At 50.4% G+C, this 26,447-nt stretch overlaps 1 protein-coding gene across 1 annotated transcript in view; it reads right to left on the reverse strand.

Moving 5' to 3' along the window:
* The window catches only part of VEGFA (vascular endothelial growth factor A), a 72,980-nt gene that overhangs the window by 43,142 nt on the left and 3,391 nt on the right, over nucleotides 1–26,447 (reverse strand). Inside the window, exons 2-3 of the mRNA XM_028097850.2 lie at nucleotides 25,934–26,072; nucleotides 24,122–24,254 (exon numbers count right to left, since the gene is read on the reverse strand). Of these exons, the coding sequence (XP_027953651.1) occupies nucleotides 24,122–24,254; nucleotides 25,934–26,072 (272 nt within the window). The remainder of the gene's footprint in view (nucleotides 1–24,121; nucleotides 24,255–25,933; nucleotides 26,073–26,447) is intronic.

Consider the following 26,447-nt stretch of genomic DNA (forward strand, 5'->3'; position numbering starts at 1 on the left):
TTTTGTTCTCTGACACACATTTTTGACATTTTAACATCACTGAAATCAGGATGCGCCTTGCAATCAGCAACAAGAAGGCACTGTGTCAAAGTTTAATGAGCGGTGTTCTTTCTTTATGGTGGGACGTAAATTAATCATGAGTTTTGTTTCTGATGAGATACAGTTGATTATGTCCTTGGTCTACATAACTGACCACTGCCCCTTTGAGTCAACAGTGGATGACACACAGAGCAGGTGTCTGTTTGCAACCCCTTGTCTCAGCCCATCGGCCTGGGAGCTGCCTCAGGATAGGCTGTCTTCTCTCCCCGGAGCCCCCAGCAGCCCCTAGCCCAGCAGCTAGCCCAGCAACCGGTAGGCATGGGGGATGGGTGGGCGCTGAGAACCCTGGGCCTCCCAGTGAAGCCCGTTTGAGGCATTATTGAAAGAAGAGCCCCGGGAAGCTGGTCTCAGCAGCCTGGGAGGAATGGAGGTAAAAGGGAAGGAGCGAGATTGCTCCACACTCCACCAGGAAGCTCTAGGCCAATGGAAATGGTAGGTACAGGCCGGCACTTGGCCAGAGGACCGGGAGCCCGTTGCAAATGCTGGCCCTAGCCTTGCTCAGCACCCACTATGCTTACCTGCCAGAGCGTGTGTTCCCCTCGGCCTTTCCCTCTGCCCTCACGCCTGGCCCCAGGAAGGGAGGCAAGAGCAAGTAAGGCAGTGATCAGCCCCATTGGAGTAACCCAAGGAAAAGGAGGCCCGAGGGCCCCTGGCCTGGCTTCCCCAGGGCCTTCACTGCTCCGCTGTCGCAGAGGTGCGGAGCTGGGTGCTTGTGAACTGCCCTAGGGGCATGCCTCAGTGGGGGATCTCCGGGGTGGCGAGGGGTGAGGGGAAGGGAGAAGTGTTGTTTGCCAGGGACTCTCCCACTTGTTCAGAACATTTCCACCACCTCTCGTCTTTTCCCTCCTTTCCTAGGACTCCTCCCCTCAGAGGCCTGTCTTCTCCTGCCTCTACTTCCCAGAAGCGCCACCCTGGAGTGCCAGTGACCCCCACATGCCCATTGACCGCTCAATCAGGTGCCCAAGCCCAGTCTTGGGGGTGGGGGTTGGGGAAGGGACAACGACCAAATCCGTAGATGTCTGTCCCCTCCCCACTACACCTGGGGGTGGAGGCCTCTGAATCAGCCAGGGGGAGGGCGGGAGGATTAGGGTCTTTAATGAGGACCAAGGACTTATGGGGTTAGGGAAGGGAGCCCGCGGTCTGGCCTGGGTGGGGGAGGGGCGCCCACTCTCTCAGCATCCCTGCCCCTCTCCCCTGTCTGTGGAGGCCCACTGACTGATCCTGCTGAGGTACGGGGCCAGCGGGGTGGGGGGAATAATGGCTGCCCCTCTTGTCCCTGGCCTGCCAGGATGCAGACACAGCCTGCCAGAGCCACACACTCAGAATCCCCGCTCCCAGCTGTGGTCCTTGAAGCCAAAGCTATCCCTCCTGCCCATCTCACACCTCGTATGCCTGCAGGTGAGCCTCAGACGTACCTTCCCTTCTCTCCTTGCCTCCTGGCTGTGGCCCTGGCAAAGAGGTGGGAGGGTGAGGTGTGCAGGCACAGGGACTGACTGCTGCCTCTGTTGACATTGAGCTTAGCCCCATGTGCGAATGGAGGTGGGGAAAGAGGAGCTCAGGGTTAAGGGCAGGGACTGGGGACTCAAGTCCCATGACTGGAACGGGGGAACTGGGGCTGCAGTGCCTGGGATGTGAGTGGATCATGACTCCCCATTTGTCAGGGAGAAACTGGTTCCTAGGAAGGGAGAGGGCCATCCCCACTTACAGGGGCTGGACCCCAGGAAGAGAATCTTAAGCTCAAAGGCTCTCAGAGGCAGAAGGAGCGTGGGAGATGAGTATATAACACTGCCCATCTCACAGCCTGGGAGACTCAGGCCCAGAGAGAGAAAAGGGCTTGTCCGAGGTCCCACAGGTTATTAGGAATGGGGCAGGAATCAACCTGGGGCTCCTAACTCCCAGCCTAGTGCAAGTAACCCATAATAATGCAAACAACTATATAGTTATTAACTCACATAATTCCTCTTATGAGAAAATTGAGGCCCAGAGAGGCCAAATATCTTGCTGAAGTCACACTCAGGAGCCTGGCTCTAAAACTTGTAAATATCTGGGTTCACAATGACCTCTCCAGGTTGCACCATGGGTATAAGTAGTGAATCCAAAAGTCAAAGCTGAATGTCCCTGGGGATGCGGAGGTGCAGGAACTGGGGGCTGACCCAGGAGTTGGGGGGTTTCCAGCCAACTTGAGCACCAGACCTGCCAGGACCATCCCAATCCTCACCAAGAGGACCCAAGGCAGGCAGGGAGACCTGGCACCCCAGATCCAACCTGCTCACTGCTTCCGGAGCACCAGCTCATCCTTGCTCCCCTAGCACAGAAGGGCCACACTGGGGATAGAGCTGTCCCTCCGTGGTCAGCGGATCCTGGGCTTTGCTGGGCCCTGAACCCCCACCCCATTCCAGCCCACCCCACTTTCAGCGATGCAAGCAGACACCACGTAGCAGGAAGAAGGGACTGCGAACACTAACCCAGACACAGAGCCAAGTGCTATAAGGGATATAACTTTCTTTTTTTTTCTTTTTTTAATTTTAATTCAATTAATTAGCATATAGTGTATTATCGGTTTCCGAGGTAGAGGTCAGTGATTCATCAGTCTTATATAACACCCAGTGCTCATTACATCACGTGCCCTCCTTAATGCCCATCACCCAGTTACCCCATCCCCCGAACCCCTCCCCTCCAGCAACGCCCAGTTTGTTTCCTATGATTAAGAGTCTCTTATGGTTTGTCACCCTCTCTGATTTCATCTTGTTTTATTTTTTCCTCTCTTCACCTATGATCCTTTGTTTTGTTTTGGTTTGGTTTTGGGTTGGGTTAGTTTTTTTTTAGATTTTATTTATTTATTTGAGAGAGAGGGAGAGAGAGAGAGAGAGAGAGAAGGAGCAGGGGGAGGGGCAGAGGGAGAGGGAGAAGCAGGCTCCCTGCTGGGCGGAGAGCCTGAATCTATCCCAGGACCATGACCTGAGCCAAGGCGGACGCTTAACTGACTGAGCCACCCAGGCGCCTCTGATCCTTTGTTTTGTTTCTTAAATTCCACGTATGAGTGAGACCATATGATAATTGTCTTTCTCTGATTGACCTACTCCACTTAGCATAATACCCTCTAGTTCCATCCACGTCGTTGCAAATGGCAAGATTTCTTTTCTTTTTTTTTTTTTTTTTTTTGATGGCTGAGTAGTATATAAGGGATATATCTTTCAGCAGCGTATCTCCAGGCCCCTGGCACAGTGCTGGCTTTTGAAGGCACTCAGTAAGTGCCGCATGAATGACTGAGAAACACAAAGATCAGTGAGGCATAGACCTGCCCTCCAAGAGGTGACAGTCTGATGGGAGAGTCAGATACAGATTGTTAGTTATAACACAAGGCAGAGAAAGTACAGTCGGAACCCAGTGGATGGGGGGCTAATTCTGACTGCAGGACTGAGGAAGGCTTCGTGGAGGAGGCAGCATTTGAGCTTTGTTTTTTTGGAGGGGGGGGTTGGGTTTTTTTTTTTAACATTTGAGCTTTGTAATAACAAGACTGATGATGATGATGATGATGACAATGGCTTATACTAAGGGATGTGTTTGGTACACTTCTCAGTGCTTCCCGTACATTAGCACATTTATTCTTCAGACTATCTAACCAGATGCACATACTGTTAATACACCCATTTTACAAATGAGGAAATTAAGGCTCAGATAAAGTAAGTTGCCCTAAGTCACATAGCTATAATAAATGAGCAGAGAGCCATGATTTGAGCCCAATTCTGACTCAAACGGGTTGTGAGGGGGGGTGGGGAATGGTTCCATTTGCCCATTTGACATTCATTCAATGATTATTTCCTGAATGCTGCTCTGTGCCAGGCAGTCAGAAGTTAACTGACCACAGAACCAACCCCAACAGGCAATTCAACAGGAATATAAATAACCTTAATGCAAAGCAGGAAGTGATTTGGGTCATAAAAGATGTACAGAGGATGGAGGGAACGCAAGGCGAGAGCCATAGAGGCTTCACGGGGGAGGTGGCCTAGGAGCTGGACTTTGAAGGATGGATAGGGATTCAGACACCCAGAGATGGCAGAGGGCATTCCAGGCCAAGGGAACAGCTTAAGCAAAGGCACAGAGGCAGGAATGGGAGGGGCGTATACAAGAAACAGGAAAGGTGCCATTTGGCCGGAGGAGAGGCTGCCAACTGGCGCCTGTGGACCACATCCGGCCCTCAGACGTGTTCTGTCTGGCCCACCCGCGCTGGCCTGCACAGCGTCCTTGAAAAAGGTGCAGTCCATCTCCAAAGCCAGAAGGTAAACAATGAGGCTGGGGGTGGGAGAGGACAGGCTTTGGAGTCTTAAATTCCAGAAACGCAACAACCATTGAGAAGCTGAGTAGCACACCTCCCCCCTCAGTCCAGTCCACTTCCCTTGTCCCCAGTTACCTGTCTGGCCCCTGTAAGGCATCTGAGTTTGAGCACCTGGATGAGCGCCCAGGGCACCGAAAGGAGCAGCAGAGGATAACCAACCATGGGAAGGTGTCTTGAGGTCTGAACACAAAGGGCCTTGAGCATCAGGCTAAAGAATATGGGCTTTATGTTGGCAACAGCTCTGTAATTACAGCCCCTCCAGCAACTGGGTGAGAAGGGCATGCATGCACGCACGCACACACGCACAGACTGGGACTGAGGACGGTCTAAATTGGTGTCAGCTGAACCAGAGTGGCCTCACTGTGCCTCTATACACATTGTCCTGGCCTCGGCCTCAGATCTCACATCCCTGCTGCCCCCATGCCCAGCACCCCCCATCCCAAGAGTTGTCCAGCTGTGCCCGCACCAGCCCTCCTTAAGCAAGCCGCTCTTTTCTAGAAGCAGAAGGGAGTCCCATAGGTGTCTCCAGGGCCTGTAGTTCCCCACCCCCCAGTGCAGAGCTGGCTGGCCAGGGTGAGAATTCCGGACAGGATTTAGGACTGGAATTTCCCTCCGTGTGGGCGGGGCCGATCAGGTGAGCCTTGTTACAGGGCTGGGGGCTGAGTGGAAAAATTTGGTCTGTTGCATCCCTTTGCCCCTGCCCTGGTGACTCAGGGCCCCAGTGGTGGTGAGTCTGGGGAGGGGACAAGACAGGAACCCACAGAAAAATTTTCCCTTGTCTCTCTGGCCCGGCCACTGCCCAGTTCCCCTCCCCCATTCCACACACACCGCGCCTTGCCGCTTACCACAGCCACGGTCTGTACCTGCAGCAACAGCCCCAGAGCCGGTGAGGGGCCTTCTCAGCCTGGCTGGGAGCACTGCGGCCAGCCCACGGGAACCTGGGCCTTCCCCACTTCCAGACAGCCTTAGGGAGACAGGTGTCCCTGACAAAGGCCCCGGTGGGTGTAGGGGTAGGATTGCCAGGCTTAGCGAATAAAAATTCAGGACACCTAATGTCCCGTGCAGTGTTTGAGATATACTAAAAATGATTTGTTATTTATCCTCTCCTTCTTTATGCGGAAAGGCAACCTCCCCCACCGCCCCCGTGAGGCCCAGAGCCAAGGATTCTGAAATTCAAATATAACTGAATTTCATCTGGCAACTCTTCGTGAGGGGCAGGGGTGAGGACAGGGAATACCCAAGGCACTCCAAACCAGTCAGGCCCACCCATTGTCCAAGACCTTCCCCACCCCCGCCCCCTCACATGCACCCCTGCTAGACCTTACTGTGCTCCTTTTGGCCTCAAGGCCTCTCTCAGACCTTCTAAGTCCCCAGCACCAGGTTCTTTCTCCCAAAGAGAAAGTCCTGGGACCTCAACCCCCCATGCCAGACAGGGAGCCAGCAAGGATGTGGGGTGTAGTTTCCTGGGAGTGACTGTTTATGTCTAAGGACACCTCACCTTCACAGCATTCAGCTTCAAGCTAGAAGAATTGTGGGAAGGAGGAGGGTCCACAGTTCCAGGGGATCTCCTAGGGGACCTCTTCAACACCCCACCTTCCACACCTTCTTCTGAGTTTCTACCCATCTCCACCTCTGGTTGAAACAGTATTTCTCTTACCCTCTCTTCTTCTGGACCCCACATCCCTCCCAAAACAGACTTGCCCATGATCTTGTACTATTCCCCTTTACTGAAGTATTGGAGCCCAGGCCAGGAGCTGTGTCCAGGGTACAGGGAAGCAGACAGGGACCAGGTGCCACCAGCCATCCCTGCCTGCACCAAATGAGCATCTCTTGTGCAGACACGGCCCTAGGCCCCAGGACAGCAGTGGTCAAGGTGCTCACAGTGCTCACAGCCTGCAGGGGGACAGAGGACATTCACCTGGCCGTGAGGAAGGGGCAGAGAGAGATGAGAGCAGGCCAGAGGACATGGCCACCTTTGGGGCTGGTCCAGAAGGCCTTCTGTGGGTTTAGGAAGCAGATTTATCTGGCCAGCCACGGTGTCTAGGCTGTAGCAGTGGGGGCTTCTCCTCCCTCCTCCTCAGCTCTAAACTGGGCCTCTGCCCCAGCCTGTACCTTCTGACTGGCGCTGACAGTAAACTCTCAGAAGGCAGGGCCACAGCCTGCCCACCGCTGTGTCAGATGTTCTCTGGAGATGGAGCTGTTCTGACTCAGGATTGATGGCCAATTTCTTTGGCAGGAGCCGCCTCAGGCCTTGGGGTGAGGGGTAGGTAAATGCCAAAGAACCATCTTGTCCCAGAGACCCGCCCTCTCCTTCCTAAAGATTTCCACGCCCACCCATGGTAGAGAGAAGGCAGGGCAAGGACCTGTGGTGCAGAAGGAGAGGCAAAGTCCCAGGAACTCTGGACGCCTGGGCGGCTCAGTCATTAGGTGTCTGACTCTCAATTTCAGCTCAGGTCATGATCTTGGGGTCATGAAATGGAGCCCCGCATCGCATTGGGCTCCGCGCTCAGCAGGGAGTCAGTCTGCTTGAAGATTCTCTCCCTCTGCCCCTCTCCTCCCCCTCCCCAAATACATAAATCAATCTTTAAAAAAAAGTCCCGGTGACTCACTTAAAGTCATGCAGGCTGGGGTGGGGGGCTGTGTGGAGCCCAGAGAAGAGCCCGGGGTCCTGGAGCACACCCCAGGGCTCCTACAGCCTCCCTCCCCACAACTCCCCAGCGGCTGTCTGGTGATGCTGACCAAAAGGGAAGATACTGGCTGTTACTGTAGTGAGGGTCCTGCACTCGTCCCAGCAGGACAACAGAAGTCAGAGCGGGAAGAGAAGCATTTCTCTGACCTTAGGGACCCCTCTACCCTCTAGCCTCGGTTCTGACCCTCAGAGGGGGCTGGGGCCGGGCAACACCCCAGTCTGGACCCCCAGACATCTGGTTCTGAGTTTGGCTTAGCCAGCACTCCCCTACCCGCTCCAGTTGGGATCCTGACTTCTGAGCCCGGTGGGTCCTGCCCCCGTCGCTGCCTCCATAGCTGTACGCACCCTCCCCACACCTTGGGGTTGCCTTAAACAATCGTATGCTGGCAGAAATCAAATATATCAGGCATCTGTCAGACTCCAGGTTGGATTGTCCAGCGGGCAGAGCACTGAGCTGTGAACCCAACAGAACCAATCTGGCCACTGCCCAAACCAGGCACTTCCTACACAATTGCCTCTGGTCTCTTAGTGCACAGCGAGGGATGGGGGGATGGGGAGTAGGAGGATTGGAGGCGTGGGGGAGTGGTTATGTTGTTGAAAACAGAGGCTAAACCTGCTGGAAAGGTCCTTTTCCCTCACCCCACCCCTAGCCACCTCCACCAGCAAACCTGGGCACCTCAGCAGGGAAAAACAAGGAGGGAAAGAGGAGTGAGTCTGAGCAGGTCCACAATATCAGAGCTAGAAGGGAGTCGGGAGACCCCTTGGCTGCTGGAAAAGGGACAGAAAAGTCGCCTCTGAAGCTATGGGTTCTAGCATTAGCTCAGCTATTGTATGACCCTGGGCGCATGCCTTCCCCACTCTGCGCTCTGGGGTCTCCCCACCACCTTGCTGTTCCAGAGTTCCAGTTAAAGCACCTTGCCTAAAGAGCTCAGGCCTGACTGCTGCTGTCAGTCTCCCATGGACCCCTCTCCAGACAACCCCTCCAGCTCCCACCCCAGCCAGGCCCTGGGGACTTAGGGCAGGTGGGGTGGGGGAGGGGAGGAGGTGGTGTCACCCCAGGGAGGGGCAGCAAGGGAAGGGAAACTGAGTGTGTCCCTGGCTTGCCCCAGCCTGTCCCTTGCATCCGGGGAAGGGTAAGAGTGACTGTCAGCTGGGGAAGGGGGGCAAGAGGGGCAGGCTGGGAGGGGCAGGGAACCCCCGTCTGGACTTGTCGGGGCAACTGGGTGCAGCTGTTTCGGCTGATGAAAGGACCCTGATTGATATGGCAGCAGTGACTGATGATCACCCCCAAATCTAAGCCCTTCCCATCCTCTTGGACCTGGGCACGCCCGGGGGCCCACTTTAAGGACAGGTAAAAGCCAGGGAGAAAAGAAGAGTAGGGCTTCTGCTGCCACTGGGGACAATACCCCAAAGACAGGGAGGGGGGATGGTATCATTTTCCCTGCCCCAGCCCAGCAGTGGTGGGAAGTTGGGGCCGGACCCTGGGGCTCCAGGAGGACGGGGCCAGGGAAGAGGGGCAAAGGACTTGCCCCCTCCTCTCCCCATCCTGGGGTGTATCCACATACATTCAAATGCTCACACAGAGAGATAGATCCTATCCATCTGTCCTCCGGAGATGGCTGGGAAGAGAGCAAGGATTGTTATGGTGCATGCATTTTATAGTCTAGCCATCTGTGTTTTGCTAAACAATGTTGATTGAGCAGGTCTTGTGTGCCTGGTATCCTTGTAAGACCTTTTGGTGCACAGCCCTATGAGGTAAGTGTTCTCATCACCCCCATGTTATAGATGAAGATGTAGAGGCCCAGAGTGGTTAAGGAACTTGCCAGTAGTCACACAGTGGTCAGAGGCAGAGTGGAGACGTGAACTCAGTCTCCAAGGCTTGGGGTCCGAGTGCTACACTGCCCACAGGGAAATCATGGTGGGGCGGGGGAGACAGGGCCAACTTGTAACCAGCTTGTAAACAAATAATGAGCTTATAATTGGGAAAGGTTTTAAATAGAGATGCACAAGGTACAATGAGTCCTCAGAGGAGGGGCACTGTGGGTGAGGGGAGGAGGGAAAGGGGAGAACCAGGAGAGCTTCCAGGACAGTAAACATTTGAAGTGGAATTGAAGGGTTTTCTCTAGGTCAGTTACTTTTTTAAAATTTTTTTATAGTAAAATATACAAAACATGCAATTTACCATTTTAACCATTTTAAGTATATAATTTGGTGGCAGCTTTTAATTTTGATGAAGTCTAATTAATCTTTTTCTTTTGTTGCCTGTGTTTTTGACATCATACTAAAGAAATCATTACCAAATCCAAGGTCTTAAAATTTTTCCCTTGGTTTTCTAAGAGTTTTAAAGTTTTAGCTCTTAAACATGGGTGACTAATTACCATTTTGAGGTGATTTTTATATATAGGAAGGTAAGGTCATCAGCAAACAGATAATTTTACTTCTTCCATTCCAACTGGATGTCTTTTATTTCTTTTTCTTGCCTAATTGCTCTAGCTGGAATTTCCATTACTGTATAGAAAAGAAGTGACAAAAAGCACTTGCCCCATCTTGTTTCAGACTGCAGGGGAAAAGCTTTCCATCTTTCACCATTAAGTATCATGTTAACTGTGCGTTCTTCATACATGGCCTCTGTCATGTTGAGAAATTTTCCTTCTATTCCTAGTTTATTGAGTGTCTTTAATCATGAAAGTTTTTGTGTTTGGTCAAATGCATTTTCCCCCATCAAATGAGATATTCATGTGTCTTTTTTCCCTTCATTCTATTAACATGGTGTATTACATTGACTGATTTTTTTAAAAGATTTATTTATTTATTTTAGAGAGAGAGAGCATGTGTGCACAAGTGGGGGGGTGGGCAGAGGGGAAGGGAGAGAGAGAATCTCAAGCAGACTCCCCACTGAGCACAGAGCCCAACACGGGGCTTGATTCCAGGACCCTGAGATCATGACCTGAGCTGAAACCAAGAGTTGAATGCTTAACCAACTGAGCCACTCGGGCACCCCTGGTTTGTTTGTTTTTTTATATTGAGCCATCCTTGCCTTATAGGGATAAGTCCTAGTTGGACTTATAGTCCAACTTTTTGTAAAATGCTGCTGAATTCAGTTTGGTAGTATTTTATTGAGGATTTTTACATCTATATGCATAAGGAATACTGGCCTGTAGTTTCCTTTTTTTTTTTTTTTTTGTATTGTTTTTGTCTGGTTTTGGTATCGGGGTAATGCTGGCCTCATAGAATGAGTCAGAAATGTTCCCTCCTCTTCAATGTTTTGGAAGAGTTTGAGAAGGATTGGTGTTAATCCTTTACATGGTTGGTAGAATTCACCAGTAAAACCATCGGGTCCTGGACTTTTTTTTTTTTTTTTGGTTGGTCGGATGGGGTTTGATTCTTGATTCAACCTTTTTCTTATACTTTCTATTTCTGTTTAAGTCAATTTTGGAAGTTCATATGTTTCTAGAAATTTGCCATTTCATCTAGGTTGTCCAATTTGTGGCAAAGAATAGTTCATAGTATTCTTTTTTTTTTTTTAGTTTTATTTATTTAAGTAATCTCTACACCCAACATGGGGCTCAAACTCATGACCCTGACATCAAGAGTCACATGGTCCTCTGACTGAGCCAGCCAGGCACCCCCATAGTATTCTCTTATAATCCTTTTTATTTCTATAAGGTCAGTAGTAATATCCCCACTTTCATTCTGATTTTAGTAGTTTTAAGTCTTCTCTCTTTCTTTCTTAGTCAGTCTAGTTAATGTTGTTGATGTTTACAAAGAATTTTTGGTTTTGTTTATTTTCGTTATTATTTTTCTATTCTCTATTTCATTTATCTCTAATATTTATTTGTTCCTTCTTCTGTTAGCTTTAAGGTTACTTTGCTCTTCTTTTTCTAGTTCCTTAAGGTGTACACTTAGGTTATTGATTTGAGATCTTTCTCTTTTCTTTTAATGTAGGCATTTATAACTCTAAATTCCTCTCTCATCACTGCTTTCTCTGCATCCCATAAAGTTTTGGTATGTTATGTTTTCATTTTCATTAATTTCAGTGTATTTTCTAATTTTCCTTGCCACTTCTTCTTTGACCCAATGGTTGTTCAAGAGTGTGTTGTTTGATTTCCACATATTTGTGGATTTTTCCATTTTCTTTCTGATACTAGTTTCTAGTCTCATCTCATTGTGATCAGAAGAGTTACTTTGTATGATTTCAATCTTTAAAAAACTGTTAAGACTTATTTTGTGGCTAATCTATGATCTATGCTAGAGAATATTCCATGTGCACTTGATAAGAACGTGAACTCTGCTACTATCAGATGGAGTGTTCTATGTATATCTGTTAGGCCTAATTGGTTCATAGTGTTGTTCAAGTCCACTACTATTTCTCTATTGACTTTCTGTCCAATTGTTCCACATGCTGTTGAAGGTGGGTTATTGTAGTCTCCAACTATTATTGTAGAAATGTTTCTTTCTCCCTTCAACTGTGTCAATTTTTGCTTCAGGGCCTCTGTTTTTAGGTGTGTAGAGGTTTATGATTGTTATATCTTCTGCTGAAATGAACCTTTTATTAATATATGATGTCCCTCTGTCTTAAAGTATTTTTTTGACTGATAGTCTCTTTGATATGACCATATTAGGCCACCCCATCTCTCTTTTGGTTACTATTTGCATGGGATATCTTTTTTTATCCTTTCACTTTCAATCTCTTTGTGCCTTTGAGCTTCTTATAGACATCATAAGATGTTTTTAATCTAATCTCTGTCTTTTAATAGGAGAGTTTAATTCATCTGCATTTACTGTGAATACTGATAGTGACTTATTTTGCCATTGAGCTGTTTTCTGCATATCTTACGTGTCTTTTGTTCCCCAAGTCATTCATTACTGCCTTTTTCTTTCACTTAGTTGATTTTTTGTAGTGTACTATTTTGATACACTTCTTTTCTCCTTTTTAATTTTGTTTTATTATTTACTTAGTGGTTACCTGGGAATTACGATTAACATCTATTTTTTAAGATTTATTTATCTGAGAGAGAGAGAGAGAAAGTGCAAGCAGGGGGAGGGGCAGAGGGAGAGAGAGAGAGAAGCAGATTCTCCATTGAATGCAGAGCCCAAAGTGGGGCTTGATCCCAGGACCCTGAGATCATGACCTGAACCAAAATCAAGAGTTAGATGCTTAACCCACTGAGCCACCCAGGTGCCCCTACCCTACAATTAACATCTTAAACTCACAACAACCTAGGTTTTTTTTTTAAGTTTTATTTATTTATTTTAGAGAGAGCAAGAGAGGGAGAGAGAATGTGTGAGTGGGTGGGAGGGGCAGAGGGAGAGAATCTCAAGCAGACTCCTCACTGAGCACAAAGCCTGATGTAGGACCCAACCCCATGATCCATGAGATCATGACCTGAACTGAAATCACAAGTTAGGTGCTCAACTGACTGAGCCACCCAGGCGCCCCTATAACAACCTAGTTTTAGTAATACCAACTTAGTTTCAATATACAAACACTCTGCTCCTTTACATCTCCATCTCTCCCCCTTTATGTTATTGTCTCAGATGATATCTTTGTACATTGTGTGCCCATTACCATAGATTTATAATTACTGTTTTGTGCATTTGCTTTTTATATCATATGATGACCTACAAGCAGGAAAGATTTCAAAGAAAGAGGTACAAGGTATGATGAGTCCTTGAAGAAGGGGCACTGTGGATGGGGGCTAGGGGAGAAGGGAAGAACCAGGAGAGCCTTCCAAGACGGTAGATATTTGAATTGGAGTTGACGTGGGTTTCTTTTTAATATTTATTTGAGAGAGAGAGAGCATGAGCAGGGTGGGAGAGAATCTCAAGCAGACCTCACGCTGAGCATGGAGCCCCACACTGTGCTCAATCTCATGACCCTGAGATTATGACCTAAGCAAAAATCAAGAGTCAGACGCTTAACCAGCTGTGCCACCCAGGCGCCCATTGAAATTGACTTTTGAAGAACAAAAAAATTACTATGTAAAACTGCTTATTCACAGGAAAAGATGTCCAAAATATTTCACTTAGGGCACAAAGTAGGTTACCAAATAGCACAAATGATCTCATTTTTGTAAGTATGTATGTATTTATATACATTTAAAGATATATGTGTATATATATGCACAGAAAAAAAATTCATGATTATACTCATAGTACTTTAACAGTGGTTATCTCCAATTGTTGGAACTGTGGGAAGAGGCAACATTTCCTTTTATTTTTCCTAGTGTATTCTAGATTGCTTGAGTTGTTTACAAGAAACATGTGTCACTTTTATAACCAGAAAAGGCAACGGTGCCTTCTTTGTCCTGAAGGGTAAAATGAATGAATGGACATTCACCGTAGAGACAAAGTCGGGAAAGACCTGCTAGGCAGAGGGAACAGAACAAGCAAAGGCAAAGAGGCATGAAAATCATGCTCTATTATAGGACCTGGCAGTATATGGCATGGCTGGCGGGCACTGGGTGGCGGTGGGGGTGCGGCTGGAAAAAAGGTGTTTCCAGGGGCCACATTACCAAAGGCTTCCCGTTCCATAAAAAAAAGTTTAGTCAGTTCTTGGCATGAGGGCAAGAAAGTGACAGGTTTTGATTTACATATTAAGCAAATTAGTTAATGGGGGTGAGAAAGAGCCCAGGGGCTGAGAGGCCAGTGGGGAAGGCTGTTGCAATCATTGAGGATAGAGAAGTTGGGGCGGAAACTGAGTCAGGGCTTGGAGGGTGGAGAATAAAAATGAAAATATGAGAGAAGTGGAGGCCAAATCAGACAGCAATTATCCCTGAATGGGAAGTAGATTTGTCTGTCTCCAGAGTCTCCAGTGCTGGCATATTAATGGCAGGAGGCCAGATCTAAAGATGAGCATGATCATGATCATGATGAAGATAATGGTGATTCCTGGGGAGGAAGAGGAAAGTCCCAGCTGGCAAAGCCCTCTGACTTTGGTCTCCCAGCCCAAGACAATGTGTGTTCCCATTCTACAGATGAAGAAAGGCCTGGAGTGGTGATGCAGCCAAAGCAAGACCCAGAGAACATCATTTACTAGGCACGTGCATGGGCAGCCACTGCTTTTCCCAGCAGAGCCTGAGGAATGACTGTGTGACACTTTCTGGTCGAACACTTTGCATGACCTCCCTGTGCCTCAGTTTCCCCTTTCTAAAATGGAGAAAGTAGTACAACTTACCTCATATGGTTGCTGAAAGGATTGAATTCCTTAACACATGTAAAGAGCTTAGGGCCTGGCACATAGTGAGCGCTCAGGAATTATGTGGTCTTATTTTTTGTGTTAGTATCTACACAGCACCCCACATAGAGCACCTGGAAGGAATGAATAGGAGGAAACCATGTTCCTGCCAGTCACCAGGCCCCTTCCTTACTTCCCAGACCCTACCTCCAGTGGAAAAGACCCAGAGGCTGGCATTTGCATCCTCGGTCTTGTTCACTAGGGCTGTAGGGTCCTTTGCAAGAGGGCCCTATTCATTTCTTTTCTATTCATTTCCATGCTCCTTGGTACCAACTTGTTCCTTTAGTCACTCATTTATTCATTCATTCAGCAATCATGTGCCAAGCCCTGGTGTGGGCCTATGCTCGTGGCTGGGGCTACAAAGAAAAGTAAGGCATGTGCCTGTCTTCAAGGAGCTCACAGTGCTGCTGCCTCAACTCACTCCCTCACTCCCTCGCTCCCTCTCTCATTCATGTATTCATCACTTACTAGAAGCCTCCTCCGGGCCACACACATATGCTCTGTTTATATCTCCTGCCTGTAGATATGAAGCAATTAGAGTTTTTCCCAGGGGTTGTTATGTTTCCAATCTTCTCATACTTTCCCCCCTGTGCGCCCACTCTGTGCCCACACACAAAATCACACAGAGAAACCAAAACAGAGACCCAGGAAGAATAAATCCTTCCCCCATATTTCCTGTAGCTGAACATCTTCCCCTAGTTCCTGGAGTCTGAAAGGTAGAACAGCAACAACTGAGTTCTCTAGACTCTCCTGCACTCTTGTATTCATCTAGCAAAGTGCTGACTGAGCCCCGTGCTAGGCCAGGACCTGTGCTGGGCAGTCGGCGCTAACATGGTGAAGAGCTACAGAGCATACCCTCAAGGAGTCTCCGCTGAGTGGCTCAGTGGCTCATTCTTTCCACAAATATTTACTGAGCATCAGCCATCCACAAGGAAAGATTCTGGAATGTGAATGAGGAAGGACAAAGCCCCTGACCTCACGGGGCTTGCTGTGTAGACAGAGAGACAAACAAATGGGCAAACAAACATGTGAACAGAAGACAACTATCTGTGATCAAAGTTCTAAAGAAAATAACCAGGGTGATAAGATAGTGATGAGGTTAGACAGCACAAGCTTTTGATTTTAAGCAGGACACTTCCCTTCCCTGAGCGTCAGCTTCCTCACAGATAATTGTGCGTCCCTCTGCTGTGAGGAGGAAATGAGTTAATATGTGAAGCCTAGCACACAGCAAGCACTCTATGGTATCTACCATTATTTTTTTTTTAAGATTTTATTTATTTATTTGACAGAGAGAGACACAGCAAGAGAGGGAACACAAGCAGGGGGAGTGGGAGAGGGAGAAGCAGGCTTCCTGCGGAGCAGAGAGCCCGACGCAGGGCTCAATCCCAGGACCCTGGGATCATGACCTGAGCCGAAGGCAGATGCTTAACGACTGAGCCACCCAGGCGCCCCTCTACCATTATTTTTAAGTAGATACGTAAACAGATCATCAAAACAGCAGGCAGTCAGTGCAGAATAAAGTGATTGAGACACGAGGCATTCTGGGAGCACTGAGGAGGAGCCCCAGGGGGCCAGGTGCAGCCCAGCCAGGGAAGGAGGTGAGGACGCAGGTCACAGATGCCCTTCTTCCCCTTTCCTAGCCACTGGTGACCCTGAAGCATGTTCCCTCTCTGAGAGACGGGAGCAGGTGGAAGGGAGCAGAAGAAACAAACATACCTCACCTCCCTCAAGGACAAGGGAGGGTTCACAGCTGGCCACTGAGACCCTCACCAAGCACAGGGCAGGCAGGATAGGGCCTGCTCTTACTGCTCATCACCTTCCAGGGCCCCTGGCTCTTTAAAGTGCCCATTGCCCCCATCTGATGATGGAGATGCTCGATCCTTGTGGGATTGAACGAAAGGGCAACTCTCATTCACAGGATCCCTCCTTAGAGATCCTAGGGTCCCTGTGGCAGATGTATCATTGCCCCATCTCTCAGACAAGCACATGGAGGCTGGGAAAGAACACAGATCATTCTCACTCTGTTCAGAAATAGCGGCAGGCTGTGGGAATCTGACCTGGCTGCAATGTGGCTGCTTCTCAGCCTCTTCCGTTTTGCTTCTCCTCAAGGGGGAGTGTGCAGGAAAGGCCATGGCAGGGAGAGGGCTGGGGAATTCAGGAAGATGGAGGGAGCGAAAGACAAATGTTGTTAGGCAAAATGACCTGGAACTGAGGTGAGGGCTCCAGGATTGGCGGGGGGGGGGGGGGGGGGGGGGGGGGGGGGGGGTGAAGCGGGGCTGGTGTCAATTTTACAACTAGGGAGAAATGGAAGAGATGGACCCACAGGGAGAAAGCCTGGCCGGCCCCCACCCCCATGACAACAGGCACCCAGGCAAACAGGATGAGGGTGGGGCAAGTCCCCCCTCTCTGCACCAGCGCCCCCCTTCCAGCATCAGCTGGCCAGGCAGCCCCGTTTCAAGCCCTGCGCCCACAGGGACCAGGATGTGGGCACCCAGGAATGGACAAGCCTTGACGCAGACAACTCTGCGACCCCCGTGCCCGGCCTCCGCAGCCACAAGCCAAATCCTCCTTGTGGTCTGGGCCCCAGCCAAGCGCCCACACCCCAGCTCACGGGACCGCAACTTCCCTGTTGCATCAGGTTACCGAGCGCGTGCACACACTCCAGAGCTGATTACACAACTGTGGGGCGCGCGCCCGGCACCCACACACCCCGGGTGGCCCGGCCGGCCCACAGAGGAAACCGCAGCCTCGCTCTGAGGGCACGGGCCCCTCTGTACAGCCTCCTGGCATGAGAGCTGCGGGAGAGGTGGGGGGGGGGGCCCTGGCCAGGACCCAGGATTCTGCTGGCTCTATCACTGCCTCATTGTGAAACCCCAGTAAGCCATGGCCCCTCTCAGGGCAGGTTGCCCCACCTAGAGAGGAAGATCCCCTTCCACGCGGATGGTCCGAACACCCGCTTCTCCTCCACGCCACTCAACAGCCGCTAAACCACCGCCACCATCCTCTTGCACCCTGGGAATGTTCCCAAGAAAGGGAGGCAAGAAAGGCACAGGGTGGAGACAGAGGGTTTGCTAGGATGACCTCTCAAAGGGCCCTCTTCTGACAGGGCTTCCCTGCAGCAGAAGTAGGTGTGCCTTGAGGGGAACCCCATGGTCCCCTCCTCCTCCCTGGGAAGATGGAGGACAGCGGCCAGAGCTTTCAGGGGTAGCTCTAAGGAACAGCAGGTGGCGGAAGCAATTTTCTTCTTTGCGCTTTTGATTTCTTCCGATTCTCCACGACAGACATGTGTTACGTATTACTTTGCAATAAAAGGTGGGGGGAGGGGGCCGGGCTTGACACATTAACCTCCCGGGGCACATGCCCTCTGCCCACGACGACGCCTTAAACCGCTGTTTCCCTCAACCTGTGGTGGAAGGGCTCACAGGAGCCCAGGAAGCCTGGGCCGAACAAAGTCTGACAGGCTTTCTCGCCTGCGGGACTCCTCGGAGCCTCCAACACGCTAATCGGGGCCACGACCCTCTGAGAAGAGGATGAGATGAGGAAACTCATTTGGTCTCAGAGCTCTTTATAGGGAAGCATCTCCAGAGACACGTTCTAGGTGCTGCCAGAAGTCAAGTCCCAGGGAGGCAGAAATCCAGGCACACACCCGATATGAGGGCCTCCACTGAGGCACGACAGCCCAAGCCCTGGAGGACACAGAGCAGCGGCCCTAGGCGGCCACCTCCAACCGCATGAGCCAAATCCCAACCCCACTGCCCAGAACTGGCCTGAGCCCTGCCTCCCAGGGATGGCAGTGACAGAGGCAGAGAGTAGTGTGTGAGAGGGCCCTTGGGTGGCCTGAAGCCTCCCTGAGGTTACTTAGATCTGCAGTGACCCCTGCTGGCTCTGCCCAAAATCGCCCCTCCCTTTAGTCCTCACCTTCCTGGCCTCCCTCATCCTCCTCACCCTCCTCCTCAATCCCTGGCCTTCCAGCATCTTCCCACTAGCCTTGACTCAGTCCTACTGGGATCTACCCTGACCACACCCTTCCCCCCCACCCAGGTCCCCACTCTCTTCCTCATCCCTGGAATTGGAATCTGGCTGGACTGATAGAGCCCACTAGTGAATTCTGGGCCCTGAACCAGGGAACTCTGATGGCATGAGGAATGGGGGGCTCCAAGGACTCCCTGCTCCCCTACCAAGGGCATAGAACAAAACCCCAAGGCCACTATAATACTAGCAAATATCCTGGGGCGCCTGACTGGCTCAGTCGGTGGAGCATGCGACTCTTGATCTCTGGGTTGTAGGTTTGACTCCCACGTTGGGTGTAGAGACTACTTAAAAAAAATTTTTTTAAATAGTGAACATTCATTGAACACTTACTATCTTCTAGGAACACAGCTAAACCCTTTATGTAGATTATTCCATTTAATTCTCATAAGAATTTTAAGAGGTTGGCATTATTCCTGTATTAACCCAGTTTTCAGATAAGAACCGAGACTCGGAAATAAAATAGTAAGTGGCAAATCCAGGTGGATTCAAATGCAGTCACTGACTTCGGAGCCCATCCACGTATCAACTATGCTTATTTTACTATTCCTGCATCTGCCCACCAAGACTACCTGTGCATGCAAGTGTCTGCCCAGTACCCACTGCCTTGAGGAATTGTGCCTCAATGGGCCTTGCCCCATGCCCTCCAGGTATGACCCTGTGACCCAAACATGGCCATCTGTAACCTTCCCCCTGGTAACCTGGACTGCAAATTTGTTTGTTGAGCCTCTGATCATTGAGTCTCAATTTATTTCAGGCGAAGCACATGCCTTCAGTACAAGTGGCGCAGAGGGAGATGAATCCGCCCCCTAGCTCTAGGGGGAATCACATGATTCAAGCCCGGCCACTCAGAGCACCGAATCGCCCTGGCTACAGGGTGGTTCGAGAAGGACATATGACCCAAACCAGGCCAATAGAGCTAATCCTGGGAGTTCACTGGGGGAGTCACTGGTTTTCCACTCGGAGTTGCTAACTGGGTATGTGTCTAGCAGGATCTCCTGGGAGTGCTGCCCAAGGAGGTGACGCCTGAGAAGACAGCTTAGAGACCAGGAGAGCAGAGACCAGACCTGATGACATTATTCGCACTGTGCCAAAAACAGGTCCACCCCCGGACTTTTCAGTGATCATGAGCCAATAAATTACTTTTGTGTTGTTCTTGTCTTAAGCACATATGAGTTGGGTTCCTTCCTTTGAAACAGAGATCTAGCAAAACCTCCCCACCATTGTTAATCATTGGTAACAACTGTGTCTCCTTCTTGCCTTTTCCTCCTATGCTTATTTAGACATACTGGACATTTTTTAAATAAAAATTGACACCACTGGCTACTCCTTCCTTCAAGATAGACTCTTTTGCTTATTTTTGTGAAACCTCACTCTCCTGGCTTTTCTCGGGCCCCTCTGAAGTCCCGTCCGGCTCATTTTCCTTTGCTGGCTCCTCTTTGTTTTCAAGTAACAGAAACCAACCCCTGGCATTTACAAGCCAAAAAAATTTTTAAAGAATTTATTGGGAAAATATTGAGGAACTAGCTAGGGAATTGGCTGGAAGGCTAGAATACCTCGCTTGGAAATGGGACAGAAACTACTTGGCTGAACTCCAAAGGCATCTTCCAAGCTAGCATCAGTTGCTCAGATGCCCGCTCCCAGGAGAGAGTCTGTCCAGCTGAGCTTAGGTCACATGGCTTCCCCTGGGCCATCCCATGGAGGTGAGAGGGACGGTCTGGTGGAACAGGTCTCTAGGGATCCTTCCAAACTCTGGAGTGGGAGAACAGATCATCTGATTTATCACTCCACAAGATGGTGGGAAGACAATGCTCCAAAAGGGAACCAGAGACCAGAAGACCACAAAATGAGGATGAACATCTTCCCTGGGTTCTTGGGATTGTGCCTTAGGTGTTTTCTCTTCTCTACACTGCTCCCTGGGCCTTCTCATTCCCTCGCATATTGGCTGCAGTTGCCACTGATATGCCGACCATTCCCAATATAGACCTGTCTCCTGTGTAATGATGAGCTTCCTTCATGGATGGCTCACAGGAGCTTCAACTCGATGGGTCTAACCTGGAACTTGTCCTGATCGCCAAATCTGCTCCTTCTTCAAGGTCCCTTAGCTCAGCAAATGCAATCACCGGTCAGCTGACCACACTAGGAACAGGGAGTCACTGAGTCATTCTCAATGCCCTACCTGCTTAACAGGCTTCTAACATGGCAACGCTTTTTCTGACACTCTCGTCTTTATCACCCCCATATTTCACCCAGCTAATTTCTTGTGGCATAGACTTTTATCCATCAACTCCTCTTCTTCTTTACTAATAGAACTGATGATCTGTAGCTAGATCCATGGCTGCCCATAAAGACAAATTCCCCAGCTTCCTTTCTAGCTAAGTATATAACCAAGCTCTGGACAGTGGTATATAAGTAGAAGTGATGTGTGCTACTGACAAAGATATGGCCTTAAAAGAAGGAGCAGCCTTCTCCCTCTTCTTTTCTCCTCCCCACTGACTGGACTGTGGGCATAATGACTGGAGTTGGAGCAGCCATTTTGGACCATGAGATGGAAGCTGTGTATTTGAGAATGGCAGAGTGACATCATTAGATAGAAGAAACCTGCGTTCCTGATGGTTATGGAGATGCCCTACCAGCCCTGGAGTACCTAGCTCTGGCTTCATTTATGTGAGAGATAAATAAACTTTTATCTTGTTTACCCCACCATTATCTGTGGAATTCTTCTGTCACTCACAGCTGAACCTGACCCTAACACACTATTCTCATTCTACAAGTCTCAGCTTAAATGTCATTCCTCAGGGAAGTTTTCTCCAGTCACAAAGACTCAGATAGGATGAACTGTTATAAATTCTCATAGCATAGCATCCTGTAGTTCTTTCTAATACTTTCCAAATTTATATCGAAGTCAACTGTTTGTATAGTAATCAGTATATTGTCTTGCTCTCTACTTGAACACAATTTCCAAGGGGGCCTGAACTGAATCTTTTTATCACTAAATCCTTGGTTCTTAATACAATGCCTGGAATAAGGCAGTCACTGATGAAATGAATGGATGAATGACCTTAATATTATAAACAAGATTATTACCCATTTCACAAGTCTCTGGAGTTGCTTGCCATAACAGATTAACCCAACCAGATCCAACTCCTCAGGCTCACCAGCTTCCCTAATGAAGTCTACTCCCCTACGTAGAAATTTGCCCTCCCTTGCCTCCATCCCAGCCTCTGTGACTCTACTTCTCTTTCCCTTAAAGAGGTGATCATCTGGGAGCATCTGTTCAAGTTGGCCCTAACAGGTCTCAGGATTCCAGCTTGTCAAACAGGTTATTGTCTTGCAAGAGGTCTCCTCCAGCGAGGAGGAAGATAGCACCCACCATCCTCCTTCCACTCAGGCACCGGCCCAAGTAGCTGTCTAAAGAAAGGGGTTCCAGGGCCTGGTACATCTGTTGTGGGGCCTGCTGTCTCCAGCTCCCACTCTTGCTGCTTGCTCTGGTGCCCCCAGATCTTTTCTGATCTCCAGACCCCCGAAAAGTCCTTTTCTCCACCTTTGGTGATCCTCCAAAGGCATGAAGGTGTGTCTAAGTGATAAAGTATAGAGAGTAAGGAATGAAGAACTGGTTTGAGCTCCTTAGGGCAGAACTCAAGCTGTATCCATCCCTGTCTTCTTACACCTGGCAAGGTACCTGGCCCATAGTGGACACTTAGCAAACATCTACTGGATAAATAGATAAAGGCTCTCCAGGGTGGGGTTTGGAAGGGAAGAAAGGGCTTAGTCCATGAGGAGGACAATTTGAGGTGCTGTTCACAAGGTGCTCTGAGGACTGGAGGGGAGGGGATGGAAGGGTAGTGAGAACTAAGGGTCTGACCCTATCGCTCGCACTGCCTTTGTGGGGCTGAGCACAGGCAGGGAAGGCCAGAGGGAGTCCAGGGCTGGTAGGAACTGGAAGACAGCAGACCCTCTTCCTGCCCCCACCCCACACCCAGATGCGGTCTGGATAAGTGAGCAAATTTGACCATTGTCTGATCTGAGACACTGCTGCCCCTCTTGACAGAGAAGAATTAAAGAGGCGGCTGCCACACGGGCACACAAGAGCTGTCCAGACACACAGGTCTTCCAGGCCATTGTCTTCTCCCCACCCTGGAGTAGAGAAGAGCATAAGCTCTGGAGTTCAGACAGACTAGGCACAAATCCCAGGCTCACTTCTCAACACTATAACTTCAGAAAACATTGGACCCTATCTGTGCCTCAGTTTCCTCTACTGTAAAATACAGATAACAGGAATTATACTAATCTCACAGAGATATTGGGGTGACTAAATGAGTCAAAATGCACTTGGAGAGGAACTGATATGTAGTAAGTGCCCAATAAACACCTGCTGTCACTATTTGTGGACCTCAAAAGGTCCTCCTGATCTGCCAAGGTCTTTCCTAACCCAGCAAAAAGCCTTCCCCTGAGGAGTGATTTGCAGTGGCAAGCGGGCGGTGGTTCAGCCACACCCACTACCCAGGGTTGGGGCAAGCCGTGGCCCCTCCCCAGTGTTCACTGACCCCACTCTCCAATCCCGTCTCTGGGACTCAGTGGCCCCTCAGCCCCTCCAGTCGCCAGCCTGTCTGCCGGGCTCTCACGCCTGATGCAGAGATAAATGCATCCCACGATAGCATTGTTTCTCACTTCCAGAAGCTCTCAAGTGCAATCCTAGAGGGTGGGATTAGCCAGGCATTTGGACAGTTCAGGGGTTTGGAAGGATGGAGAGAGGCTGTTCCCAGAGCCGGTCACTCCCATCCTTAAAGGTGGTGGAAGTGGCTAAGCATGCAGGGAAGGGGCAAGGGGAGCAGCTGTGGCCTGAGCTTCTGGAATATTCTGCCACACCCCCAACACACACACACACACACACACACACACACACACACACACACACACACACACTTGTCCTAAGGTGGAAGGAAGGGCTGCACAGCTGAGTAGAGAAATGGGACATCCCTCTCCCACAGTCCATTCTCTCCCTGCCCCCAGCTCAGAGCTGTCTGGTCCAGGTACTCCCTCAGGTGACTGAACTGAATAGCCAGGTGTCTCTGGAGAGAGAAACTCAGAGCCCATAGCGGCCTGTGAGGAGGAGGCAGGCAGAGGAGAGGGGAATCTGGGGGAAGGAGCATCAAGACGTGCTTACTTCATCATTTTTGATAGGGTCAGCCTGGGGAGAGAGGCCTTCTTCCCTTCCCAGCCAGGGCGGGCCCCCTTCTCCTGACCCTGCTCCCCCGTGCTCCCAGTACAGCCACTCGCATGACCTCACTGCCATGACCAGGCCAGGCAGGTGGCCAGGAGCCAGGGACCCGCCAAAATCCACGTCCCCAGAGACACGCATGAGCCAGGCAGGGCCTAGATATGTCACTCAGACAACCTCCACCCGCTGAACCCACGCCTCTGAAGACAGCCTGTCCTGCTAAGTGTTTACTCCAGCCAGGCAGGCTCTCCTCCTCTCTCAACAAGCCTGGACTCAGAGCAGTCCTTCACTCCCGATCACATCTGTCAGCCAGACACATCCTGACTCTGACTTCGCTCCACTGCTAACTGCTGCTCAAGCTGCTCCATCACAGGACATCCCCAAGGAGTTCCCTGACCCACCTCTAGCCTCTCCATTACTTCACGCGGCAGAGGCAGTCTTGGTGGTGGTGGCAGGGTAGAGCGGAAGTAACCGAGGTGATGACCCGGAAGCGACAGTGCTGCCTCTGACAGTGGTTCTAGAAGTTTCGGTGTTCGTGATGGGGATGGAGGTAGTGGTGATGGTGGTGATGGTACCAGTGATGATGGTGGGGGAGGTGGTGGTGATGGAGGGGTTGGCGATGGCAGCAGGAGCGGGGATGGTGCTGGTGGTTGTAGCAACGAGAATGAGGCAAGTAGGGGCCGGTGTCTCCCTCCGCTTCCTAAGGCTCAGGGATGTGAACAGACCCTCATGAGTGTCCCTGAGGGTTATAGCAGCAGCGGTGAATAGAGATTGTCTGGTCACCGAAGGCCCCAGGACAATGGGGTAATGACCCTTTGCCCTGTTCCACAGTGAGGTCTACTATGTTCCCCTCCTGGACCTCTGGAGGCCATCCCCTGCCACCTGAAGCACGTATCATCTGACCCAGAAACGGCGGAGGCCCCCCCGAGAGAAAGTGGGACGAGGCCAGGCTTGCGAGACAGAGGATGCAGTGCTGGAATCCCAGCTGTTAGAAAACAAACTTGGGTCTGAACCTCACCAAAGAATGGGAATCATAATTCTTCTTGGCAGGATCATTGTAAGGTCTGAGATAAGCATCTTTAAAAGTGCCTGGCACAGAATAGTAGCACAATAAATAATAAATCTTTTTCATTCTGTTTTCCAGGTCTTTCTTATCGAGCTCTGGTATACCCACCCACCCCCAACCCTTTTCCCCTATGCACCCCGCCATACTAGTTTTCTGGAACTGCTATAGCAAATTGCCACAAATCTCGGGGCTTGAAACAACAGAAATGTATCCGCTTGTACTTCTTTTTTTTTTTTAAAGATTTTATTTATTTATTTGAGATAGAGAATGAGATAGAGAAGAGAGAGCATGAGAAGGGGGAGGGTCCAAGGGAGAAGCAGACACCCTGCTGAGCAGGGAGCCCGATGCGGGACTCGATCCCGGGACTCCAGGATCATGACCTGAGCCGAAGACAGTCGCTTAACCAACTGAGCCACCCAGGCGCCCATCTGCTTGTACTTCTGGAAGCCAGAAGTCTGAAATCAAGGTGTCAACACTGTGGTGCTCCCTCTGAAGGCTCTAGAGGGAGAATACTTCCTTGTCTCTTCCAGCTTCCAGTGGCTCAAGGCGTTCCCTGGCTTGGAGCTCCAACCTCGGCGCCTGTCTTCATGTGGCTCTTCTTCACATGGCCTTCTCCCCTGGGTTTCTGTATGTTCTTTTCCTGTTTCTTTTTTTTTTTTTTTAAAGATTTTATTTATTTATTTGACACACAGAGAGAGAGAGAACAAGTAGGCAGAGAGGCAGGCAGAGGGAGAGGGAGAAGCAGGCTCCCCACGGAGCAGGGAGCCTGATGCGGGGCTCGATCCCAGGACCCTGGGATCATGACCTGAGCCGAAGGCAGCCGGTTAACCAGCTGAGCCACCCAGGCGCCCCTCTTTTCCTGTTTCTTATGAGGATTCTTGCACTAGATTGAGGGCCCGCCCTAACCCAGCATGATCTCACCTCAATCCTTACCTTCATTACATCTGCAAAGACCCTATTTCCAAGTAAGATCAGACTCTAAGGTTTCGGGTGGATATAACTTTGCGGGGGCGGGGACTATTCAACCCACTACACACGCCCCTCACCTCTGAGTGAGCCAAACCTAATTCCCCCACCCCTGCTACCACCTGGCGCAGTCATGGCCCCTGTCCCTCTCTCCCTCCCCAAGCCTGCTCCTGGACACCCCTGCCCCACCCCCACCCCCGAAGCAGCCCAGGTCCTCAGGTCCTGTGCCCCGGGCTCCCTGGTGCCACGCGTGCATGCCTGTATGCATGTCTACAGACTCTCTTTCTCACTTGGCGGTGACAAAGGGGGATTCTAGGCTTGAGTCGGAGTCCGCAGGGGCCTCACTGCTCGGAAATGCTTCTTCCTCTCCCCCTGGCAGCTGTTTGGCTTGGCGGGGTCCCAACTGGCAGGCTGTGCAGCCAAGGAGTCCTGGGGGGCAGGGGGAGGGAATGGTGAGGGGAAGGCAGGCCCTGGGAGCTGGGCCAATCGCGGGCCTCCCTGCTGGCCAGCTCCAGCCCCCTCGCTCCTGGTTCTCCTCCTCCCTGCTCTCCAATCCTCCCCATCTGACAAAGGGGAATTCTGGAGACCCTCCACCGCCCGCCCCAGCCAAGGAGAAGACGTGCTGAAGGGGAGCAACAACTGGCAAGGCTAGAAACACACACACAGGGAAAGAGCAATCATGGACCCTGGGGCTTTGCTCAGGGAGGCTCCGGGTCCTCTTTGAGGCCACCCTAGGACAACCTGGATGCCTTCCAACCTTGGGACACCCTGTCCCCTGCTTCTTCCACGTTCCTGAAATCTGTT

The sequence above is a fragment of the Eumetopias jubatus genome, unplaced genomic scaffold, assembly GCF_037043125.1.
Source record: "Eumetopias jubatus isolate StellerSeaLion01/CBP00866 unplaced genomic scaffold, mEumJub1_p1.0 scaffold_6, whole genome shotgun sequence".
In the NCBI taxonomy this organism is placed as follows: Eukaryota; Metazoa; Chordata; class Mammalia; order Carnivora; family Otariidae; genus Eumetopias; species Eumetopias jubatus.